At 38.9% G+C, this 26,399-nt stretch overlaps 1 protein-coding gene across 3 annotated transcripts in view; it reads right to left on the bottom strand.

Moving 5' to 3' along the window:
- The window catches only part of POLR3B (RNA polymerase III subunit B), a 137,028-nt gene that overhangs the window by 106,095 nt on the left and 4,534 nt on the right, over positions 1-26,399 (bottom strand). For all 3 annotated transcript variants that reach the window (XM_008004532.3, XM_037996588.2, XM_037996589.2), the window contains 8 exons: positions 24,769-24,801; positions 22,132-22,188; positions 21,982-22,046; positions 19,353-19,428; positions 19,018-19,118; positions 13,116-13,207; positions 11,212-11,329; positions 9,487-9,595 (listed from right to left, as the gene is read on the bottom strand). In XM_008004532.3, coding sequence (XP_008002723.2) covers positions 9,487-9,595; positions 11,212-11,329; positions 13,116-13,207; positions 19,018-19,118; positions 19,353-19,428; positions 21,982-22,046; positions 22,132-22,188; positions 24,769-24,801 — 651 coding nt within the window. The remainder of the gene's footprint in view (positions 1-9,486; positions 9,596-11,211; positions 11,330-13,115; positions 13,208-19,017; positions 19,119-19,352; positions 19,429-21,981; positions 22,047-22,131; positions 22,189-24,768; positions 24,802-26,399) is intronic.

Raw genomic sequence — 26,399 nt, 5'->3', positions numbered from 1 at the left:
GGATAATGCCAACATTCCAAAATTTTTAAAAACCCTGAAATCCTAAACACTGCTGGTCCCAAGCATTTCAGATAAGGGATGCTCAACCTGTAATGAAAAGGTCTTTCCTCATTTGACGTATGGATTGCCACTTCAAGTTGTCCTGGTGCTGAACCTAAGTGGTAATTTTACAACTGCATAAAATTCTCAAATGTCCTAACAGGGATCTAAACAGACTGCTTAGGCCTTCCAAATATTTCTAAGCTATGAAACAAAGATATGCCAAGCACATGGTAAATGACACCATATGTGCAGAAAGCATGATTACTGCCAAAGCTTTGCTCTAAAAGGACTAAACTCTTCCTATATCAAGTCACTAAATACAGGGGCGATAACTCAGTCAAGTTATCATCAAAGCACACCAGCTGCAAAGACCGAACTGACTTTATGACTATTTAGCCTTCAGTAGTCACAGCCACAAATAAATGACATATTGCTATGGAAACGACAGCAAAATGCTGAACCATTTTACTTTAAAGACATAATTTAGACATCTGAAAACTGGCTTTATATGGACCTCTTTGTACTCCAGATATCTGAAATCATTTTTCCTAATAAGTCAAAAGTAAATCCTACATAACAACCTTATGAAAAAACAGCAGAGATAATACATTTCAGCAGGTCCCCTACACTCCAGAAATCAGCAATACCACTGAACGAAAATAAGGGGAAGTGCACTATAAAAAGTGGCATGAGGTCTTTTTAGATATCTACAAAGTGTGACTTTTAAAGACAAAAACAAAGAATACTAATGAGCAGAAGAAACTGATACACACACTAATGGTAACAGGTTGAAATGTACTGTGTGAAGGCGGGAAAGGAAATAACTTCTTAAAATATCTACTATTCAGAAATCTCTAATGTTTCTTTAAAGTAGACCAAAATCAATCTATTATTACTCACAGTAGTCCCAGCAGGTAATAAGAGAACTGTGATGGCCCTCTCTAACTTTGTGACTGCTTCTCTTTAAAGAAGATAAATTTTGGCCAGGAACGTTGGCTCATGCCTGTAATCCCAGCACTTTGGGAGGCTAAGGTGGGTGGATCACGAGGTCAGGAGATCAAGAATATCCTGGTCAACATGGAGAAACCTCGTCTCTACTAAAAATACAAAAATTAGCTGGGCGTGGTGGTGCGTGCCTGGTAATCCCAGCTACTTGGGAGGCTGAGGCAGGAGAATCGCTTGAACTAGGGAGTCGGAGGTTGCGGTGAGCTGAGATTGTGCCACTGCACTCCAGCCTGGCGACAGAGCGAGACTCCATCTCAAAAAAAAAAAAGATAAATTTCCATATAAGTTAGTTTCCAGGAAACACTGCCCAGCACCCTTGAAATCTGATCATCTTTTCTGCAAAATCTTTCAAACTACAGATGCCATCATAAGAGCAGGCTGCATAGTTGCGAATACAAGATGTAAAGTGGGGAAGATTCATGGGCAGGAGAACCTTTGTAGTGATTCAAGTCCATAAATAAGGCTGATCTATGTCTTAAAAGCTTTCTCCATCATATTCAGACTCAGCATGGAATCTGGAAACCCTGCTGCTCCTGTCACTTTCAGCCAATTGTTGGTTACAATCAACAACCATCAAGTCCTAATGACTGTCAAGGTCTGTGTTAGGGCCACACAACACTCAAAGAGAAATGATGTCTTTTCTGGTATCCCCGTTTGTCTTCCTAGGGTTTCTGACTAAAGAGAACTAAGGAAAGAAAAAGGGCACTCCCCTTCCAGGACTTTTCAAAAAATACATGATCCTGTTTGCTCTTCACGGCAACTCTCTTAAACTTCTCACCTTAATAGATGAGTTATCCAAGCTTCAAAGAGACTGGATATTATGCCCAAGGTCACATAGCTAATAAGTGCAGATGCTGGGATTCAACCTAAATCTGTCTGATTCTAAGATATCCAATACTCTACGCTGCCTCCCAGATGGAAAAGTCTAAACAGTGGTTATCAAATAAATTCCCATCAATTTATTAAAACATACCTATTGTGGGAGTCCAATAAAAGTGATCATTCATGACCAAAATATTTAGCTCATTTATCCAAACTAAAAATTTAAAAATATTTACTGATTAGAATGTAGTGGATATGTTTCAGGAAAATAATTGGCAACATGTACCAAGTTTTTTTTAAAAAATTCCAATCTTAGGAATAAAGTCTCACAAAACAATCAGCAACGTGCACAAACAGGTATGTATAACAGTCATCCTATGGTTGTATTTAAGAGTAAAGCCTTCGGGAAAAAAATGACACCTAAATGCCCCACTAGAGGAAAGTGGTTAAGTAAATTCCACCACAAGTATGCAACTTCTACACAACAATCACTAAAAACGATGATGCAGATCCATAACAGGGAAAGCTATTCATAATGCATTGTTAAGTGAAAAAAATAAAAATTTATGTGTATATCACAGAAGCACAGGAAAATGATCTGGAAAAATACATCCAAAAATGTAGATATACTTTTAAGTGGCTTTCTAACTTTAAATAATGCAAGGAATGTCTTTATAATCAGAAAGGGAGAAGTCTGAAACCACAACTACTGGTTACATAAATATGCATAGTGTTAATTTACAGCCCTATTCTAAAAAGGATTTAAGTCAGCTGTGTGTATGTAAGCATATGTGTGTATAGATGTACAATATAAATGTTAAACAAACTTGACAGAAGAAAGCCTCTTTCTATTTATTTTTTTTTTTGAGACAGAGTCTTGCTCTGTTGCCCAGGCTGGATGGAGTCCAGTGGTGTGATCTTGGCTCCCTGCACGCTCCGCCTCCCGGGTTCACGCCATTCTCCTGCCTCAGCCTCCCGAGTAGCCGGGACTACAGGCACCCGTCACCACACCCGGCTAATTTTTTGTATTTTTAGTAGAGACAGGGTTTCACCGTGTTAGCCAAGATGGTCTCGATCTCCTGACCTTGGGATCCGCCCACCCCAGCCTCCCAAAGTGCTGGGATTACAGGCCTGAGCCACTGCACCTGGCAAAACTGTCTTACTAAACTCATCACCTAGCCAAAAAGCAGTACTTAATATGTTTTCTGATTTTAATGTATGCATGGGTCTAGTCATGCATTTTCCATGAGTGATAGAAGATTATATGCATTATAATTAATTTATAATTTCTGGTAGAAAGAAAGCAGTACTATGTATCTTCAAGGGTCTATAAAATCTTCTAAAAAAAAAAAAAAAAGTCCTTTGGATGCATGGGAACATACTGCCCTCTGCTGGAGATGTAATTCTACATCGTAAGATAAAATTTTTTTTTTTTTTTTTTTTTTTTTTTTTTTTTTTTTTTTTTTTTGAGACGGAGTCTCCCTCCGTTGCCCAGGCTGGCGTACAGTGATGTGATTTCGCCTCACTGCAATCTCTGCCTCCTGGGTTGAAGCAATTCTCCTGCCTTGGCCTCCCAAGTAGCTGGTGCAGGCATGAGCTACCATGCCCAGCTAGTTTTTGTATTTTTAGCAGAGATGGCGTTTCACCATGTTAGCCAGGCTGGTCTTAAACTCCTGACCTCAAGTGATCCACCTGCCTTGGCCTCCCCAAGTGATGGGATCATAGGCATGAGCCACTGTGCCCAGTCTCATTAGATAAAATTTTCAATATTCATCCCTATGTACATAAAACACTGCATTGGACACTGTGGGATCCCTATAAGAAAAGCCAAAATTACTTTTGTGCTTAAAAAATGCAAACCCTGAAGAAAGAAAAGAAAAAGTATATTTAAGAATTCTTCCTGGGCCCTCTGATGTGGTACTGCTACTATGACTATCATCATCATCATCCTGAAAAGAAAATGGCTCCATCTCATTTATAGAACTCAAAAGCATATTTGGCTACAATAAACATTTTTAAACTTCCTAAAACTTCCTTCACACAATTGCATTTAGAATATGGATGCTTCCTGAGTTAAAGAACCTGACTTGTCAACATCCATTCAATACTTATGAACCATCAGGGGTTCTCTCCCTAAATCCCAATCATCAGATTGATTTGAGGGCTACTTTCCTCCCTGACTCCCACCCTCTGTCACCTGGTTACAACTTTAACAGTAAAGACTCAGTCCTTTCTTTCTTACTCCTCTGAGGTTTATACCCAAAATACTTTTCCGTTTTAACCAACTTAGTTCAACCTCAGAGGATCTCTTCCTTTGTTTTCTCTAATTTTGACTCAAAAATTATTTCCACTATCATACTATTGAAACTGAATAAATATTATACATTTCTAAAATTATCTGAAGCATCCAGTATCTCCTCAAATAATCTGAGCTCTTCATTTCAACTAAACTGGTTATCGAGATTCATTTTGTACCTATATATCGGTTATCATTATCCACGGTAGTTATGTTCTATCAAGTTGCTGAATCATACCAAATACTGAATAGTAAATACTGAACCATTGTTCCAGGAAAAATACAGGGCTAGGTTCCTGTGAGCCTATGGTTACAACATTTTCCTCAACTAATCAATACAGAATCTTATTTTCTGTGTGCTTCTTTTAAAAGATATTTAAGGCCAGGTGCTGTGGCTCACGCCTGTAGTCCCAGCACTTTGGGAGGCCAAGGCGGAAGGATCACAGTGTCAGGAGTTCAAGACCAGCCTAGCCAACATGGTGAAACCCCATCTCTACTAAAAATACAAAAATTAGCTGGGCGTGGTGGAGGGCACCTGTAATCCTAAGCTACTCGGGAGGCTGAGGCAGGAGAATCGCTTGAAACTGGAAGGGAGGTTGCAGTGAGCCAAGGTCGCACCATTACACACTAGTCTAGGTGAAAGAGCAAAACTCCATCTCAATAAAAAAAAAAAAAAAGATATTTATCACTGATTCATTAACTTTGAAGTCAGCCAACAGCACTATAACTCATGCCTGAACAAAGCTTATCTAACATATATTTCCTCCGGAAGGCACATCACAGCCTGTTTGTCCTTCGGAACACCTTGACGGAACTTCAGCATTACACTAGGGGGCCATCTTATACTGCAAATCAACAAAGCACAAAAATACAAAAAATACGGCACTAAATAGACTGCAAAACAGACACTTGATTACAACATAAGGGCTGAAACAAGAAGGCGGAGTGTTGCCTTGTTCAGTCTCAGCTGGGAATATGTGCGCTGGGTGACTTAAGTTTTTACCACTCCATGTCAGTGCATATCTGTAAATAACCACAAAAGCACCACAAGTATTGATTCTGGGGTTATGTATAAATTTTAGCAAGTAAGTGAATTCACAAACAGGGAATTTGCAAATACTGAGGATCAACTAACCGTATCTCACAATGCCAACTATTTTTTTATTTTGCTTGATAACTAATACGACAACTTAACTGTTCACTGAATGTATATAGTATTTATGTCTTAGAGCAGGTTAAATGGGTCTCTGTGTCACTATAGGTACATATCATTTTATCATGCTTTGCTTTATTGGGCTTTGTAGATATTGTCTTTTTCCAAATTGAAGGTTTGTCCCTGCTTGCAGACTGACCCTGCTTCAGGCAAGTCTATTGGTGTCATTTTTTCAACAGCATGTGCTCACTTCACATCCTTGTGTCACATTGTGGTAAATTCTTGCCATATTTCAAACTTTTTCACTGTTATGGTGACCTGTGATCAACGATCTTTTTTTTTTTTTCTTTTTTTTGAGACGGAGTCTCACTCTGTTGCCCAGGCTGGAGTGCAGTGGCGCAATCTAGGCTCACCGCAACCTCCACCTCCCAGGTTCAAGCAATCATCCTGCCTCAGCCTCCCAAAGTAGCTGAGATTACAGACGTGTGCCACCACACCCAGCTAATTTTTATATTTTTAGGAGAGATGGGATTTCACCATGTTGGTCAGGCTGGTCTCGAACTCCCGACCTCAAATGATCCCCGCCTCAGCCTCCCAAAGTGCTGGGATTATAGGCGTGAGCCATTGCATCCAGCTGATCAGCGTTCTTTGACGTTACTATTGTAACTGTTTTGGGGTGCCACAAACTGTGCTCATAAGAGATGAAAAATTTAATCGATAAACATGTGTGTTGTGACTGCTCCACCAACTAGCTATTCCCCCATCTCTCTCCCTTCTTGAGCCTCCTTATTCCTTGAGACACAACAATAGTGAAATTAGGCCAATTAATAATGCTAGAATGGCTTCTTAAGTATGCAAGTAAAAAAAAGGGTTGCATATCTGTCACCATAAATCAAAAGGTAGAAACGATTAAGTTTAAAAGAAAGGCGTGTCAAAAGCTGAGACAGGCCAAAAACTAGGCCTCTTGCACCAATTAGCCTAGTTGTGAACACAAAGGAAAAGTTCTTGAAGGAAATTAAAAGTGCTATTCCAGTGAACATATCAATGATAAGAAAGGGAAACAGGCTTATTGCTGGTATGTAGACGGTTTTAGTGGTCTGGATAGAAGAGCAAACCAGCCACAATAAGTTAAAGCATAATCCTGAGTAAGGGCCTAACTCTCTTCAGTTCTATGAAGGCTGAGAGAGGGGAGGAAGGGGCAGAAGAAAAGTTGGAAACTAGCAGAGGCTGGTTCTTGAGATTTAAGGAAAGAAGCCATCTCCATAACATAAAAGTGCAAGGTGAAGCAGCAAGTGCTGACGGAGAAGCTGCAGCAAGTTATCCAGAAGATTTGGCTAAGATCACTGATGAAGGTGTCTACACTAAACAACAGATTTTCAATGTAGATGAAACAGACTTCTATTGAAAGACTTCTAACATGCTGTCTAGGACTTTGACAGCTGGAGAGGTCAATGCCTGGCTTCAAAGCTTCAAAGGACAGGCTGACTTTCTTGTGAGGGTCTAGAAAAAGTTCAAGTCAGTGCTCACTGACCATTCTGAAAATGGTAAGGCTCTTAAGAATTATGCTGTATCTATTCTGCCTGTGCTCTACCAATGAAGCAACAAAGTCTGGATGACAGCGCATCAGTTGACAGTATAGTTCACTGAATATTTTATGTCTACTGTTGAGAACAACTGCTAAGAAAAAAAGATCCTTTAAAAACATTACTGCTCATTGATAATGAACTCAGTCACCAAGAGTTCTCATAGTGATGTACAAGATTAATGTTTTTGTGCTTGCTAACACAACATCTATTCTACAGCCCATGAATAAAGAAGTAATTTCAACTTTCAAGTCTTATGGCTATAGCTGCCATAGATAGTGATTCCTTTGATGGATCTGGACAAAGTAAACTGGAAACCTTCTGGAAAGCATTCACTCTTCTAGATGCCAATAAGAATATCTGTGATTCCCCTGAATACGAGAAACCCTAATAGTTAGGCAGGAATATCATCATTCCTATTCAGCCTGAAGAAGTTATGGAAGATGGGTCTTCAGCCTTCTACGAACCTTAGGACTAGGGTTGTCTTATAAAAGGGAAAGAGGGAAATATGTCAGAGGTGTTCGAACCACAGTGGATCTCTCTTGAACAGGGGCTGAGACCAACTGGGCTGCATTCCAAGGAGGTTAAGGCATTCTTAGTCACAGGATGAGACAGGAGGTTGGCACAAGATACAGGTCATAAAGACCTTGCTGATAAAACAGACTGCAGTAAGGAAGCCAGCCAAAACCCACTAAAACTAGGATGGCAATGAGAGTGACCTCTGGTCGTCCTCACACTCCTACCAGCGCCATGATAGTTTATAAATGCCATGTCAACGTCAGGAAGTTACCCTATATGGTCTAAAAGGAGGAGGAAACTTCAATTCTGGGAACTCCCCACCTCTTTCCCAGAAAACTCATGAATAATCCACCCCTTGTTTAGCATATAATCAAGAAATAACCATTAAAATGGGCAACCAGCAGCCCTTGGGGTTGCTCTGCCTATGGAGTAGCCATTCTTTCATTTCTTTACTTTCTTATAAACTTGCTTTCACCTTAAAAAAAAAAAAAAAAAAAAAGAATGTCTATATATCTGTGACTCATGAGAAGAGGTCAAAATATCAACATTAACGAAAGTTTGAAAGAAGCTGCTTCCCATCCTCAAGGATGATTTTGAGGGGTTTAAGACTTTAGTGAAGAAAGTAGGTGCAGATGTGGTGGGAATAGCAAGAGAACTAGAAGTAGAAGTGGAGCCTGAAGATGTGACTGAATTGGTGTAATCTCATGATATAACTTGAACAGGTGAGGAGTTGCTTCTTAATGATGAGCAGAGAAAGTAATTTCTTGAAATAGAATCTAATACTGGTGAAGAGGCTGTATACATTGTTGGAATAACAAAAAAGGATGTAGAATATTACGTATACTTCATTGACAAAGCAGCAGCAGGGCTTAAGACAACTGACTCTAATTTTTGAAAGAAGTTCTACTGTGGGTAAAATGCTATCAAACAGCATTGTGTGCTACAGAGAAATCTTTCACGAAGTAAGAGTCAATAGCTGTAGCAAACTTCACTGATGTCTTATTTTAAGAAAATGCCATAGCCACCTTGAGCAACCACCACCCTGATTAGTCAGTAGCCACCAACACTGAGGCAAGACCCTCTACCAGTAAAAAGATTCTAACTCACTGAAAGATTATGACTCAGATAACTGTTACAATTTTTTAGCAAAAAAGTATACTTTAATTGAGGCATGTATTTTTTATACATAATGCTATTGTACACTTAACAGACTACAGTATGGTACACACATAACTTTTGTATACACTGAGAAAGTAAAATATTTGTGTGACTCACTTTACTGTGATATTAGCTTTATTGTGGTGGTCTGGAACAAAACCAGCAGTATCTCTGAAGTATGCCTGTATCTAAGAACACTATACCATTTCAATATTGTTTCTATGGAAAATGTCTTTTGCATTCTAGGCCAACAATTCACAAATAAGCTGATTTTTTTCTTTAGTTTTGAGATAGGGTCTTGCTGTATTGCCCAGGCTGGAGTGCAGTGGCATGATCACGGCTCACTGCAGCCTTGACTTCCTGGGCTTGTGTGATCCTCCCATCTCAGCAACCCAAATAGGTGAAACTATAGGCACACGCCACCTAATGTTGTTTAAAAACAAGCTTGGCTAATGTTTTTATTATTTGTAGAGATGAGGTCTCACTATGTTGTCCAGGCTGGAGCAGAGTGGCACAATCTCAGCTCACTGCAACCTTTGCCTCCCAGGCTCAAGCCATCCTCCCACCTCAGTCTCCTGGGTGGCTGGGAGTAGAGGTGCACACCACCACAGCCAGCTATTTTTTTTTTTTTTTTTGGTAGAGATGGGGGTTTCACCATGTTGCCCAAGTTGGTCTCAAACTCCTGGGCTCAGGCAGTCTGCCCATCTTGGCCTCCCAAAATGTTGGGATTTCAGGCATGAGCCACCATGCCCAGCCAGCTTTCAATTTAAAATACATCATATGACTGACAACTTACATCACAAATCTTTCTACTCCAAGAATTCCTTACCTTCCAAATCTCTAATTATATATGTAAATAAACCAGAGAAAGAATTCTTATAATTTTCAGAAGAGAGCTGCAGCTTTACCTTAAATATGATGACAATGGGTATATCTTCTGACAAAGTATTATGCCTCAAATAAAATCGTCCTTGTTTCACAGCCATATTGGTTCTGCTTTTTTTCTCATGGGTAGAGCTATGAGTAAATACAAGTTGGTTAAACTGCATCCCCACTGAGTTTCAAGCTAATAACATGCAATAGCAATGATCATTAATCAACAAGGGTCAACTGATCAACAACAATGACAAGGTCCTTTCTAGTAAGTACTTTAAAAAGACAATCCCTTTCCTGCCCAGCTGCCACTTCTGTGAACATTTAAAAACATGATAAATTTTTCTTTGACTTTGAGATTATGATGGAAGTTCTGTGTGTGAATGAGTGACAACTACTTTCTGACCAACTTCACTTTGACTCCACCTGAATTACTTTGATCCAGTGTAGAGCATATATACAAGGCCAATTTTATAATATGGGCCTTAACCATAAAGAGGAAATTAAAAAGAAATGAATTTATGTGAGTTTTTAAACTAGTAATTCAACAAAACATACCCACAGTCTTGGTATATAGTAAAGCCAAAAGAAAGGAATATCCTTCTATTGATATCTATGTTAGTTATACAATTTCTAATGGATTTCAAAGCATTTTAAAAGGTCTAATCAACCACATTAGTAACACACACAGATTACCTGCTACTATGCATTGTTACCCACGTTACTTATATTAGTTCTAATCTTCTACATAGTCAAACTTTGAAGTATTCTCTCAAAATCACATAGGAGGAAACCAAGACTTAGAGAAGTAACTGCACGTTCCAGTGCCTCATATCTAGAAAACAAAGGCTTTAGGATTCAAATTCAAATTGAAATTGCCCTGGCTCCAAAGTTTAGATAGTGGGAAGACATGGACTATAGAATTAACTGTATCTGGGTTCAAAGGCTATCTACCCCTTACAGTCAAGGTACCCCTGAGCTTAAGGCCTGTTAGTTGTAAAATGAAGATGTTAATAGTACCACTTATCTTGGAAGACTGAGGTGACAAATAATATATCTAGTATTTTGCCTGGCTGCTAGTAAGTACTCGACGAATGACTATCATTGTTAACTGCCTCTCCATCAGAAAGAAAAGTACAGAAACTCTGAGTTAATCAGTTCGTTGTAGGTTATCAAATGGGAAACTACTACACTCTGACATCTTATCTATGCCACAAATCTTTCTATTCCCAGAACTCATTAACCTCCACATTTCAAATTACATGTGAAAATAAAAAGAAGTTACAGAACCCTCGAAAGGGATACTGTTGTAAAAATGAGTACACTGTGAAAGAGGCTGGTCTAGAAAACTAACAATAGGGTATTAAGTCCATAATATAGGTCATTTAGTATTAAGGGTCAAATAGTCCCTGATCATACTGCTGCAGGAATACACAAGTAAATGGTAAAAGGCTGAAAAGGAGCATGAAAAACTGAAGAGTGGTTTTATATTTTTTCTCTTTAAAAATCTCCTTTCATTTCCTATAAGCTAAGATAAAATTCAGCTTAAACAGTGACTTTTCAAACGATGTCTCAGACTCCCATCACTGAAATTTTAAAATCAATACCCTATGCTTCCAGACTTTCATAATAAATTGAATGCAGATAGCTTAAATATTACAATGCCTGCTTTTAGAGGTAATAACTGGCTCCCTCTGTATTGAAAGATAGCCATTTAGGACTAATTGAATGACCAATATTTTTTAAGGACACCATCTTACCTGGTAACTGAAGCTCCAACGGCCCCTTTTCTATCAGCCTCCACGATGATCCTGTTCTTAGACAGTTGCTCTTGGATAAGAATAACTTTTTCTACTCCTTTAACAATGAAGTAGCCACCTACCCAAAGGAAACAAGAAAAACTTAATCATTTATTCCTCAACCAGTGTTGATTTAGTAATGGCAAGAATCTTGTGAATCAGATTACCTTTTCTACTGCTTCATGGCACTGGCTAACACTTGATTCAAAGGGGTTTGCTGATTTTATTTTTTGAGAAAGGATCTCCCTCTGTTGCCCAGGTTGGAGTGCAGTGGCACAATCACAGCTCACTGCAACCCTGAACTCCTAACCTCAAGTGATTCGCCCGCCCCAGTCTCCTGAGTAGCTAGGACTACAGGCATGTGCCACCACGCCTAGCTAATTTTTAAATTTCTTCCAACAACAGGGTCTCACTATGCTTCTCAGGCTGACTCACTGTCTTAAGTCATCCTCCTGCCTCAGCCTCTCAAAGCGCTGGGATCATAGGTATGAGCCATTGAGCCCATCTGATATTGTTTTATGGACTGAAGATCAGCACATTATTTTATACAAATGAGCTATATTTGTATAAAATCTTGAGGACAGGAAATATATCTTATTGGTCTATGAATCACCAGCCCCTGACATATGTAGAAAGTGAATGAAAAAACAAGTTAAATAAATTAGTTGTCAGAGCTCTTAAGTACAAGTGTAACTGACAATTTTCAATATAAACTGAAATTTACTCTAAGTTTTCTAACAAATCAGTGATAATGGTAGATTAAGATTAGGTTTCCAAATACTATTGCATATTCGAAAAAATTCATGCATCATCATGTATTTTTTTTGCACACAATTCAGAGTAGGATAAAGTAATACTTCATTTTATACCTGCAGAATATAAGCAAAAACAATACAACATATTTGACTTATGCAACATTCTGTTACAGTCTAGTAAAGTCACATTCTTCATTAACTTCTTTCCAAAACTTCGGAGATTCTACAACAATGTAACTTTACAGGAATAAGATTAAAGCAACTATAAGTTCAAATAAATCAATGTGAAATATGAGTTAAAGAATTAAGAGAAACTTCCTGTTAAGTTCTAAGTTTGAAATTTTACAAAAGAAATTGCCTAGAAATAGGCACAAAAATAAAACTTTTCAAAATGTAAACAAAAAAATACTTTCATCTCCCCCTGGCTTTACTGCATTTAAAACAGCCTGAAGTGAAATACCTGAGCCTGAAGTGAGATACTTGATTTTTTTCAATGAGGCAAGGCCAGTAACTTTGGAAGATGATTCTTGAATTTTTAGGCATACCAAAAGAAACTGCTGGGCAAAGATAGAAAAGACTGACAAATCATGGCAATAAACAAGAATGTGGCGTATTAAAGTCTTAAGTCTAAAATAAAAGAAGTAACAGTATGTCTTTGAGAAATATAGACTAATAGGGCTGGGCACAGTGGTTCACGCCTGTAATCTCAGCATCTGGGGAAGCTAAGGTGGATGAGTCCAAGAGATCAGCCAGGATGACATAGCAAAACACCATCTCTACTAAAAATACAAAAATGAGCTGGGCATGGTGGCACAAGCCTGTAGTCCCAGCTGTTTGTGAAGCTGAGGTGGGAGGACTGCTTGAGATCACACCACTGCACTCCAGCTTAGGTGACAGAGTGAGAGACTGTCTCAAAAAAAAAAAAAAAAGAAATACAGACTAATAGCATAAAGCTAGATAAAGCTAGAGACAAATTTCTGGGTGTTTTGTGAACAAGTTCATTATAAAGTAGAAAAGTTGGCACTGTTTCTGAGACAAAATGTTAAAACAACAGCAGCAGCAGAATAAAAGAATAAGGAAAGTGGGGCAAATCCAAGATTTCACACATACCTGGATCTAAAGGACATTCGTTCAGTTTGGCAAATTCTGCTGGTGTTTTTCCAGTAAGAACACAGTTTGAACTACGTAGCATTATGGGCATTCTGTATAAAATAAAACAAAAGAAAATATCACATGTAGGCTGTCAATGGTAAAAGCTGCAAAAAATACAAAACATGCAGTGCACACCACCTCACCAAGGGTCTGTCTATGCACCATGTTAGAAAAGGCAGAGAAATAGCAACTGCATGGAAGCCAAGCAAAACGAAGTATTTTCTCAGGCATGCTGCTCGTCTAGTACAGACGATAAAAACTCAGGCTGGGTGCAAAGGCTCAAGCCTGTAATCCCAGCACTTTGGGAGGCCAAGGTGGGTGGATCATATGAGGCCAGGAGTTCGAGAGCAGCCTGGTCAACATGGTGAAACCCCATCTCTACTAAAAATACAAAAAATTAGCTGGGTGTGGTGGTGTGTGCCTATACTCCCAGCTACTCAGGAGGCTGAGACAGGAGAATCGCTTGAACCTGGAGGTGGAAGTTGCCATGAGCCAGGATCGCGCCACTGCACTCCAGAACGAGGCTCTCTTAAAAAAACAAAACAAAAAACCAAAAACCTCAAATGTTTGGTTTAAACTTTGCATACAGCTTTAGTGAGAAATGACAGCAATACTTCCTTCATGGAAGACAAAGTGATTCTCATCAGCTACTTGGCAATAGCACGACGCATCCAAGTGTAAGGAACAACAGGCTATGAAAGCTAACCAGGCAGTCTGGAAAAAGAACTAAGCAAAACTTACTAGAAATGGAAATTTTAGGCACTGACTTAAAAATGTAGAAATAGGTTAGATAATAACAGATTTGATACTGCTGAAGATGTAATTACTGGGCTGGAAAAGACATCTGAAGAAATTACTGAGAATGTATTTCAGAAAGACATAGAGATGGAAGATATGAAAGGGAGTTTAAGAGTCAGGGAAGGATAGAGAGAGAGTGACTAATAAACATCTAATCAGACATCTAGATGGCGAAAATACACAGAATGGGTGAGAAGCCCTATTCAAAGAGATAACAGCTGTAAAGTTTTAAAGATACATGAAAGACACAAATCCTCACAGTAACACCTGCACAAGATAAATAAAAAGAAAGCTAAACCTAAGCATATCACAGTCAAGATACTAAACACCAAAATTAGAGATAAGATTTAAAATCCAGCCAGAAAAAAGAGGCGGCTACCAAAAAGGAAAGGATACACAATAACTTCACAACAATCAATGGCACAGAGCAATGTGCTCAAAGTGCTCAGAGAAAGTAACTGCCAACCTTGATTTGTGTATTCTGCTAAGTATTCACTCAGAATGAGGTCAACATAAAGATATTTCCAGACAAAAACTGAGAGAAGTTACTAATGTACTAATAGGCCCTCACTAATACATTTGTAAAAAAAAATCATCTTCAGGAAGATGGAAAATAAACACTAACCAAAAGTCTGACGTGTAAAAATATACAGTGAGCAAAGAAAATGGAAACTAACGTGTGTGGATATAAACAAATATGAACTTCACAAGACAATAACAATTTCTAATTCATAGGTTAAAAAACACGACAGGGAGGCCAGGCGCAGTGGCTCACGCCTGTAATCCCAGCACTTTGGGAGGCCGAGGCGGGCGGATAACAAGGTCAAGGGAATCGAGACCACCCTGGCCAACGTAGTGAAACCCCGTCTCTACTAAAAATATAAAAAATCTTGGCTGGGTGTGGTGGCGCGCGCCTGCAGTCCCAGCTACTCAGGAGGATGGGCCAGGAGGACTGCTTGAACCTGGGAGGCGGAGGGTGCAATGAGCCAAGATCGCACCACTGCACTCCAGCCTGGGCAACAGAGCGAGACTCCATCTCAAAAAGAAAAAAAAAAAAACATGCCACGAATGGTGGCTCATGCCTGCAATTCCCAATGCTTTGGGAGACCGAGGCGGGTGGATCACTTGAGCCCAGGAGCTCGAGACCAGCCTGGGTGACATGGCAAAACTCTGTCTCTACAAAAAATACAAAAATTAGCCAGGTGTGGTGGTGCACTTATAGTCCCAGTTACCGGGGAGGTTGGAGGTGGGAGGATCACTTGAGCCCAGGAGGTTAAGGCTGCAGTGAGCCTCAATGAGTACACTCAATGAGTGTACCATTGCACTCCTGCCTGGGTGACAGAGTGAGACCGTCTCAAAAAGACCAAAACAAAACAAGATAGAACAAAAATTTGATACAACAAAAGCATGTAAGTCAGAGTGATTGATTTGATCCAACTTAAAAGCTTTCTAAAGTCTTTGTTCTTGCCAGGAGGAGAATAAAGATATTGTTTATTTTTAAGCTTTGTTAAGTATACATTTCAAAATTTCTAAGATAAACATAAACAATCAGAAATACTGTATATGACTTTTAAATCAACTGGGGAAGGGTGAGAAAAAAAAATCTTCCATTATCCAAAAACAAAAATGGAAAAAACTTGAAACATGAAAAGCTAGACAGCTTTAAAATATAGAATAAGTTGATATACATTCAAATATATATGTGTATATATATGTATATATAACACAAATATAAATGAACTAAATTCTCAAGACAATTTTTTTTTAAATGTAGCCATATGCAGTTTACTTCAACTAAACTCAAAACTTAAGGACATTTAAGAGATTTTTTTTTTAGATGGAGTCTCGCTCTGTTGCCCAGGCTGGAGTACAGTGGCACAGTCTCGGCTCACTGCAACCTCTGCCTTCCGGGTTCAAGCAATTCTCATGCCTCAGTCTCTCAAGTAGCTGGGATTACAGATGTGCACCACCGCGCCCAGCTAATTTTTGTATTTTTAGTAGAGGCGGGGTTTCACCATGTTGGCCAGGCTGGTCTCGAACTCCCAACCTCAGGTGATCTGCCCGCCTCAGCTTCCCAAAGTGCTGGGATTACAGGTGTGAGCCACTGTGCTCAGCCCATATAAAAGATTAAACAGACAATAATTTTTTTAATGATATGCCAGAAATATAACCAAAAGAAAGCAAACGTGGCTATGCTAAGAGCAGACAAAATAAGATTCAAGGCAAAGAATATTACAAGAGATAAAGAAGATAAATGTATAATAATCAAAGGTTCAATTTACTAGGAAGACTTAACAATTCTAAACTTCTATGCACCTAATATCATAGCTTCAAAAAAGCAAAAATACACAAAACCATAAGGAAAATGGACAAATCCACCATCACAGAGGGAGATTTTAACATACCTATTGTACTAACTGATAGAACAAACAAATTAAAAAGCAATGCAGATACAAAACATCTAAACAACACAATTAACAAGTCTGATCTGAAGGAAAAACACAGACAATGGCACAAAACAACTGGAGAACACCCCTTGTTTCCAAATAAACACGAAACATTTCTAGAAACAGGTCTCTACAAAGTTCCAAAAATTGACATAAAGCACCAATTGGGAAATCTTAAGTCTTCAAAATAACTTAGGTTCAAAAGGAAATAGTAATGGGAAGATAAAAATAAGAATATTGTCATTTTACATCAAGAGAAATGAACACACTGACTAAAGTTATATAATACGACATGAAGATATAAGAATATTACAGTTACTACAGTAACCAAAAAGAGAATTAAAAACAAGAAGGAAAATTTGGAAGAGGAAGGGAGAAGCAAAGTAGGTGACACAGGTAAGCTAAGCCACATCCCATATATCAGGAGGCAAAACATAATGTTTACAGTTAATGTATCAAGAAAGAGAGGTCAAAGCATCGCATTTAAAGTTATGGATATTGGCCATGCACAGTGGCTCATGCCTGTAATCTCAGCACTTTGGGAGGCCGAGGCGAGTGGATCACATGAGGTCAGGGGTTTGTGACCAGCCTAACCAACATGGTGAAACCCGTCTCTACTAAAAACAAGAAAAAATTAGCCAGGCGTGGTGGCGGGAACCTGTAATCCCAGCTACTCAGGAGGTAGAGGTGGGTGAATCACTTGAATCTGGGGGGCGGAGGCTGTAGAGAGCAGAGATCATGCCACTGTACTCCAGCCTGGGCAACAGAGTGAGACTCTGTCTCAAAAAAAAAAAAAACCAACCCCCCCCCCCAACGCAACACACACACACACACACAAAATAAAGTTATGGATGTAATAACCGCCAGAAAAAATAACAGAAATAGTCATGAAGTTGGGAATGGGATGAAAGGTGAGGAAGGGGAGGGAGGTTACTGTTTTGAATCAAATGTTTTTATGTACTGTTTGATTTCTAACCAAGTACAACTATAATTTGGATTAAACTAAAATATTTTTACTCCAAAAAATAAATGAGATTCTATATGTAATTTAGATAATGCATAGTACATATAAGCATTCTAATGACTAGAGGTCATTTTTATGAATGCGGGGCTACCAAACAACACTGCCTATCACAGTATGGCACGAAGCAGGTATTCAACAAATGCTAGTTACATGGCCCCTCTTTAAACCAAGATTTAAACCATCAATCTTACGAATTTATATTTTCCTCGTCTCTCTTGCCTTTTCTTCACAACAGTCAATCTAGTTCATAATTTAGCTATGGTCCAAAATTTAACTGGACACTAGTATGGTCCATATATAAGAAAGAGAGAAGTTCTCATCTTAATGCTGATAGGCCGGGTGCGGTGGCTCACACCTGTAATCCCAGCACTCTGAGAAGCCAAGGCGGGCAGATCGCCTGAGGTCAGGAGTTCAAGACTAGCCTGGCCAACATGGCGAAACCCCGTCTCTACTAAAAAATACAAAAATTAGCTGAGTATGGTGGCACACACATATAATCCCAGCTACTTAGGAGGCTTAGGCTGGCCAATTACTTGAACCCAGGAGGCAGAGGTTGCAGTGAGCTGAGATCACGCCACTGCACTCCAGCCTGGGTAACAGAGTAAGACTCCGTCTCAAAAAAACAAAAACAAAAATAAGAACAAAAGCACTGATAAACAGTCCTGCTAAAACCAAGGTGAATATTTTAATATCTTACTTATTTTTCTAATTGAACAATGAGGAGAGAAACAATACAAATTACCCCTTCCTTTGAGGGAAGTGTAGGAGAAGGATTTGTTAAACCTGCATGTTCCCATAAAACTCTGGACTTCTAGACTCCTTACCAAATGGTGCCATAATTACATATGCCAGTCTTCCCTGATAGCTGTGAATGAAAGTAGCCAACAGGAACTGTATTTTGTGTATCTTTTACTCACCTAAGTACTCAGCATCATACATAAGAAGTGATAGGCAGTTGGTATATATTTATTGAACAAATGGATATTTGTTCAAAAGTGCTCTTAGCACTTCTGAGACGGGGAAAAACACTTGAACAGAAATTATGTGGACTAAGTTTAAAGTCTAATATCATTATTGACCTCATAATATTGTGGGTTTTGTCCATTTCTAAAAGGAGAGTCAATATATTTCCCTAATCAGGAAAGGCAGATTGCAAAAATGCAAGTGGATGCTATCATTTCCAAACTTCCAAACTTGTACCAGGCAAATAAGTAATTTCTCCCTTAAATACTTGTAGATGAGAAAAAGTTAAATTCCAGGAAAACTCAATCTCAGAATATACCTGGAATCCACCAAGGCCTGTCCAAGAGAGTTCACGGAAATGCTATTGTACCTAGTGTTTCCCTAGCAGCTTAGAGTTATAGTAGGAAAGGGAAACATTTTCCTCAACTTTTTAGAAAAGGTTTTACAATTAATAAATAGTAACAACCACGACTATATGCTGGACATTATTCTAAGTGCTTTACACATGCTGACTCATTGGACCTATGAAATAGGCAGCATTTCTTGCATTTTTCAGATGAGGAAATGGGGTCACATCATGGGGCTGGAATCCAGGCAGTGTGGCTCTAATACAGATTTCATTTCTCACCTGCCGATGGGTAAGGCATTGCGGATGATCCTCTGGCTGCCTCGGGTATATTCAATATCCACTGTGATAGGGGCAGAGTATGTCATGTCTCTCAAACGGCACTGAAAGAGAATCAGGAATTTGATAGTTACTGCTCCTTCTCTCTGCAACAGGGCCCTGACCACTTCAAACTGTTCCTTCTGTAGTAGAAGTATGGCCCACATTGAACTTTAATCCCTTTTTCTCAAAAGAATGTCCCCCCCATCCAGTTTTTAAATGATCTTTTAAGAGTATATATTAAGGGCACACTCTGAGTTAAAGCAAACAAGTCCAATTAAAGTAAGGTTCGTAATTACCTCATGAGGGGACACTGGTCTAGTTACATTGAAGCTTTCTTCAACATCAGGAAGCCCAACATAGATATTAAGATATCTGAAAAGCAAATTAGTGTATGAATTATACTTCTTCAAAGATCATAAAAGCAAACAAGCTATTTTCCTTCCAAATACAGAGATTATGTTTTGATATATGCCTATCTTGCTAAGGACAACAAATTAAATATTAAAATTGGAGATCTTCTTGAAGTGATAGTACATATAGCTTTAAAAAGAAGGGAAATATTATCAAAGTATCTTTTAAAAAATATTACAAATCTCTTTACAAAAATCCTGGACATACAGCTCCCTAAAAACGATACTTAATGAAAGAGCAAAGTGCAAAGAGTACTGATGATATGCTATCATTTATAAAAGAAAGAAGAGGCCATAAAGGCAAAAAAATAAATACGCTCATTTGTGCAAAAGAAGGATAAAAAGGATAAAGCGAAAACTAATGAGAATGGTTACCTATGGAGAGTGGCTGGGAACAGGGTGGAAAGAACTGGAAGTGGAACAACTATTTTCTGAATATACTTTTTTGTGCAAGTCTAACTCTTAAACCATAATGTTTCACATACTGAAAAAATAAAGAAAAGAACTAAAGTAAGTAACCCTGGGAGACAATATTGTGACTGGACATTGAGAGGCTTAAGATAAAAAGGACAGTGCACAGATCTTATACTCTAGTAAATTTTATCTCACAGAGATATGAGTTAACAATTCTGAAACTTTATGTATAGTCTAGGATTGAAAAAAATTTTTTTTAAATATTGCAGATAATGGGATCCAGATTTCTCATTATTGGGATAAAAGTTAAATAAGGAAAGGGAAAAGGTTAGAATGAGTCCTGCAGTGCTGAACTGAAACTGGAGGTCTCAGTCTGCATGGTTTTTAATATATGTAAAAATGGATAGGATAAAGAAATACAGATGTGTCTGCATGTATGTGCTCATATACATACACATATTTCTGAGCTCTGCCTGCTGAAATCTTAGTATCCATATCTTGGATTCTAAGTACTATTTTCCAACAAAAGGGAGACTCTAGGGCTCCTTGATTCCAAATCTAGGACAGGGGCATACCAGATGAACTACATCTTACAGTGCGAGAAAGCAAAGGAGTGCTCAAAAAATAATGGTGGCATCATGAAAGGACACAGGAGTCAATCTGAAGGGTCTCCCTATGGTCAAAGCTGAAACAGTCTGAACAACAGAAAAATGACAGTACTGGATATATATATGATAGTACTCATAGAATAAAATAAAACATCCATGAGTCCAAATTGATATAAATTAATAATATAGAGAGATAAGTGAGGGGAAGAGGAAACTATTCCGTATAGAATTCCAGTATCAATGCAGAAGGAATGATAGAAATAAAGGTTCACCATTAGGTAAGACCACAATAATAACTGTTATAGGTAAGAATCATCAATGTATGCTAAAATTGTTGGTGAAATTATGATAAGGGTAGTTGCATACTCTCAAAGAATCTCCCTATAAGATACTTATTAACTACAAAAGGAAAAATAGTAACTTTTCAGTGGAGAAATCTGGAAGATTCTACCTTAACCAAGTGAACAAAGTTAAAATCATCAGTAATAAAACATACTGGCATCTGTAACCCCAATATGAATCAGTGAGAACAGCATAAAACATTGCTTCTGTGGTATTCTTGCCAAAAAAGTAAAACCCAATCTAATAATGATCACGTCATACAAACTCAAATTAAAGGAACTTCTACAAATACTGACTAGATTGTTCAAAAGTGTCAATGTCATGAAAGACCAAGACAGATTGAGGGACTGTCAAAAATTGAGGAGACTAAGGATACAAGACAACGAAACATAACACGGAGCTCTGGACTGATTCCTACACCAGAAAAAGAACATTTGTGAAAAAACATCAAATAAGGTCTACAGAGTAGTAGACCACATCATATCAGTGCTGACTTCCTGGTTTTGATCATTGTGCTATGGTTATGTAAGATGTTAATATCAGTGAAGGCTTGGTGAAGAATATTGAAGAACTCTTTGTACTATTTTTGCAGTTTTTCTTTTAAGCTTAACATTATTTCAAAATAAAAATTTAAATATATAAAATCTAATAGTTTCAAAAATTTCCCAATCGTAACTCATTATAATTTGCCAGTTAAAAATTTAATTTGAGCACTTTATAGTTAATAAAAGACAATGATTTATTTTTTCTTTTTTTTTTTTGAGTCGGAGTCTTGCTCTGTCGCCTGAGTTAAAGTGCAGTGGCAGTCTCAGCTCACTGCAATCTCCCTGTCCCAGATTCAAGTGATTCTCTTGCCTCAGCCTCCTGAGTATCTGGAATTACAGATGTGTACCACCACGCCTGGCTAATTTTGTATTTTTAGTAGAGACAGGGTTTAACCATGTTGGCCAGGCTGGTCTCGAACTCCTGACCCCAGGTGATCTGCCCACCTTGGCCTCCCAAAGTGCTGGGTATTACAGGCATAAGCCACCGCGCCTGGCCAAGACAATGATTTTAAAAGAGTTTTGATAGCAACTTCACTCACTTTAAAAAATGTTAGATGTAACCCACATAGATCTAACATAGCAAACTAAGAATAGTTGGTTCCTTACTTTAAGTACCACATAGGGTCAGCATCACTTGTAACCTTTTCATTGGCTTTCATTATCTTCTTTATCTGCAGTGGAAAATGCAACATTAGTAAAGACTCTGGCTTCCAATTAATCCTTAGTTTATGTCTATTTCTAATGTCTGATGCTTACCTCTACATTAATGAAATAGTTAAACGAATCTATATGCTGTTTCACAAGGCCTTTCACCTAAACAAATAGAAAGCGAAAGTAAACAGATTAGCAACAAAATAATAAATCATATAATGGAATCTAATAATAGGTGAACATCAAATTTTTATCAAAACCAAAGTGAGAAAAAAAATCCATGAATTTTATTTAGTAAATTTTTTCATTAGTGTGTTCTCATTCCATTTCTGCATCATCTTACTAGTATATCCTCGAGAGTTTTCCTCCTTGAGAAGCAATCTGGCTTTCGGAAATCAAAATATGAGTATGTGAATATATGGTCATGTGCCACATAACACTTCATTCAACTATGGAGCATATATCTGACAACAGTCCTATAAAGATTATAACGGAGCTGAAAAATTCCTATTGCCTGATGACTTACGACTTGATTTGATTTCATAGCACGTATTTCTGAAAAGAGTGACCCCCTCCTCAAGAAGAGTCTCCGGCGGGCCCCTCAGGAAGTATTCTAGAAGTAAGCATTGTTATCCTAGAAGATGATAGCTCCATGTGTGTTATTGTCCATAAAGACCCTCCAGTGGGACAAGGCACAGAGGTGGAAGACAGTGATACTGATGATTCTGGCCCGGGCTAATGTGTGTATTTGTATCTTAGTTTTTAACAAACAAAAAAAAATTTTTTTTGAAGACAGAGTCTCGCTCTATTGCCCAGGCTGGAGTATAGTGGCGCGATCTTGGCTCACTGCAACGTCCGCCTCCCTGCATCAAGTGGTTCAGTTGCCTCAGCCTTCTGAGTAGCTGGGATTACAGGTGTCCGCCACCATGCCCAGCTAATTTTTGTATTTTTAGTAGAAACAGGGTTTCACCATGTTGGCCAGGCTAGTCAATCTCAAACTCCCAACCTCAAATGATCCACCTTGTCTTGTCCTCCCAAAGTGCTGGGATTACAGGTGTGAGCCACTGTGCCCAGCACCTTCTTCTCCATTTATGTGCAGCTCCTTTTAAAAAATAACAAAAAGGCCGGGCAAGGTGTCACATTTCTATAGACGCAGCTACTCGGGAGGCAGAGGCAGGAGGATCAAACTCAAGAGTTTAAATCCAGCCTGGGCAATGTAGCACGACCTGGTCTCCTAGAGGAAAAAAAAAATGTATTGACCTTACGACCATTTTATTTGATTCTTGGTCAATCCACTACTTAGAAACCCCTCAATAGCTTCCTATGGCTTTTAGAAGAAAAGCGAAATCCTTAACATGGCTTTCAAATCTGATCAGGAATTTGGCCCTGACAACTTTCCCAGCCTCATTTCCCAGCACTCTTCCCTCTGCCCATAACATCCAACTGAATTCTAGAGTAGAGTTCAAAATGAGTAGAGACAAAACTCTACTCATTTTTCTTTTTTTGAGACGGAGTCTCACACTGTCACCAGGCTGGACTGCAGTGGTGCGATCTTGGCTCACTGCAACCTCTGCCTCCCAGGTTCAAGTGATTCTCCTGTCTCAGCCTCCCAAGTAGCTGGGATTACAGGGGCCCGCCACCACATCCAGCTAATTTTTTGTATCTTTAGTAGAGATGAGGTTTCACTATGTTGGCCAGGGTGGTCTCAAACTCCTGACCTCGTGATCTGCCCACCTCAGCCTCCCAAAGTGCTGGGATTACAGGCATGATCCACCGTGACCAGCCTCATTTTTCAAGTCTCCATTCTTTCACTTAGCACAATGCTTTCAAGATTCGTCCATGTTGCAGCAGGTAATAGTACTCAATTTATTTTTATTGCCAAATAATACTCTGTTGTATAGATATATCGCATTTTGTGTATCCATCCAGCAGCTGATGTCCATTTGGGTTGTTTCCACTCTTGGCTATTATGAATAACACTGCTATGAGCATTTGTGTACAGGTTTCTGCATGGACACGTTTTCACTTCTCTTGGGCAGATATCTAGGAGTGGAATTGCTGGAGGATGTGGTAACTTTTTGTTTAACCATTTGAGAAACTGCCAGCCTGTTTTCCAAAGTGGTTATAACACTTTACGTTCCTACCAGTGGACAGTTCCCATTCCTCCACACCCTTATTAACATTCGATTTTGATTATAGCTATCCTAGCGGGTACCAAGTGGTCTCTCGCTGTGGTACTCACTACTTCTTAGCATAAGCTCTTGGAAATTGAACTGAAGCCTGACACCACATCGTATCACATTCAGCAACTCCTCTTGACTGGTCGCTGTTTGCTGCAGACCCTGTGGAGGCTCCTCTTGAACACCTTGATTAAGCCACACTCTCTGCACCCAGCTTTCAGCTTAAACCTTCTTCTCTTAAGATGTGGTTTATGTCTCACTTCATTTGGGTGGCCCTCTCTGACCATCGCTCTTTTGCTGATAGCACTTTGGTTTTTAATCATGTGCCATGCTACTATGCATGTACTACTACTTCTCTCTAAAATTAGACTACCATTCCCCAAACCAGCACCTTTCAGGCAGGGATTTTACCTTATAATTCCCTGTATTTCCAAAACCTAGCAACACAGCTACACAAAATCAAAAAATGTTGATGACAAAAATTTAATCTTTAAAAAATGGCTTATTTCTTGACCTTTTCATCTGAAAAATAACCAATTATTATTAAATGTGAAACAATTACCTTTAAAAATGCTGGAAGTAGCCTCCATTTTTCCTGTGAGCCAAAACAAGAAGAATATCAGAACTCTGTACCAGCAACAGTACTTTCATAAGTTATTTTAATGTACCAAAATAAGCAAAAGAAAGCAAGTCAAAACAAAAAGAACAATTTTTAACATTTTTATGGAAATCACATGTGTGCATATGCATATAAATATGTATACACATACATACATACACTACAGATTTCTTAAACAGAATATAACTTAATCCCTTCCTGATGACTCAATATTTTAAGCACTTTTCAATCCTTTCTTTTATGCTCATGACACTTCCTAAGTGAAGTCTGCCAGTTTGAGAAAAGGAAAATAAGGCTCAGAGAATCTGGTGGGAGAGCTGGTTCTCAAGACCCAAAGGGAGTTCTGTCTCCCTCCCACTCTCTCTCAACTACTGTCTGGTCAGAGCTCATCTCAGGGCTACAGAAGGATGGCACATATGGTGATTGCTTCCTACACTGCCTGAGCAACTAGAGGGACGAGTTACAATTGATGGAGACGAGGAACACTGTAGGAACAGCAGGTTTAGGTGTGGAGGGGCTACCAGAAGTTTGGTTTGGGTATGTTAAGCTTGCATTAGACATTCAGGTGGAAATGTCAAGGAGGCAACAAATGAGACTGGAATTCGGGAATGGAGTGGCCGGGAGATATAAACTAGGGAGAGATTAACAAGTGGATGGTAATTAAAGGCATGTGATGGATGAGATCACCTATGAAGTGTAGATGAGAAGAGTTCCATAAAGTGAGACCAACCAAGAACATTCAACAATTAGAGAGGAGGAGCAGAAGGCAGCTCCAGCAAAGGAGACTGAGGAGTGGCCAGGCAGGGTGGCAGACACCTGAATATAGTCAAAAATATTTTCCAGAAGGGAGGCAGGCAAAGCTAATCTATGATGACAGAAATCAAAAGGTGGTTGGGGGGATAGACTGAAAAGGGTCATAAGGGAACTTTCTGGGGTGATGCAAATGTCCACATATAGCACATAAATATAAAACCACTGTAACTGAATATCTAGTATCCACACCTTTCATTATATAAATTATACCTAAATTTAAAAATAGAAGAATAACAATGATATAGGTTGAATTGTGTCCCTCTCAAAATTCACATGCTAAAGTCCTAACCCGAAGTATCTCAGAATGTGACTGCTTTTGAAGATGGGGTCTTGACAAAGGTGATTAAGTAAAATGAGTCATTAGGGTAAGCCCTAATCCAATACAACTGGTGTCCTCATAAAAAAGAGAAATTGGACATAGAGATGCACACAAGGACAATGCCATGTGAAGATGAAGGTAGAAGTCTCGGTGAAGCTTCTGCAAGCCAAGGGAGGCCAAAGATTGCCAGAGTTTTAAACACCTATAGTGGGGGAGGGCACAGAGCAGATCCTCTCTCAGAGCCCTCAGAAGGAGCCGGCTCTGCTGTCACCCTGATCTCAGACTTCTAACCTCCAGAATTAGGAGAAAATAAATTTCTGTTGTTTAAGCCACCTAGTTTGTGGTTACTATGTTATGGCAGCCCTATGAGCTAATACTCCCACATCTTCAAATTCCTTTCTCTACACCCCTTCTCATGCTCGCTTCCTCCCATTTCAAAGGA

Source organism: Chlorocebus sabaeus, chromosome 11, assembly GCF_047675955.1.
Source record: "Chlorocebus sabaeus isolate Y175 chromosome 11, mChlSab1.0.hap1, whole genome shotgun sequence".
Lineage (NCBI taxonomy): Eukaryota > Metazoa > Chordata > Mammalia > Primates > Cercopithecidae > Chlorocebus > Chlorocebus sabaeus.
This window is presented reverse-complemented; position numbering and strand designations above follow the sequence as displayed.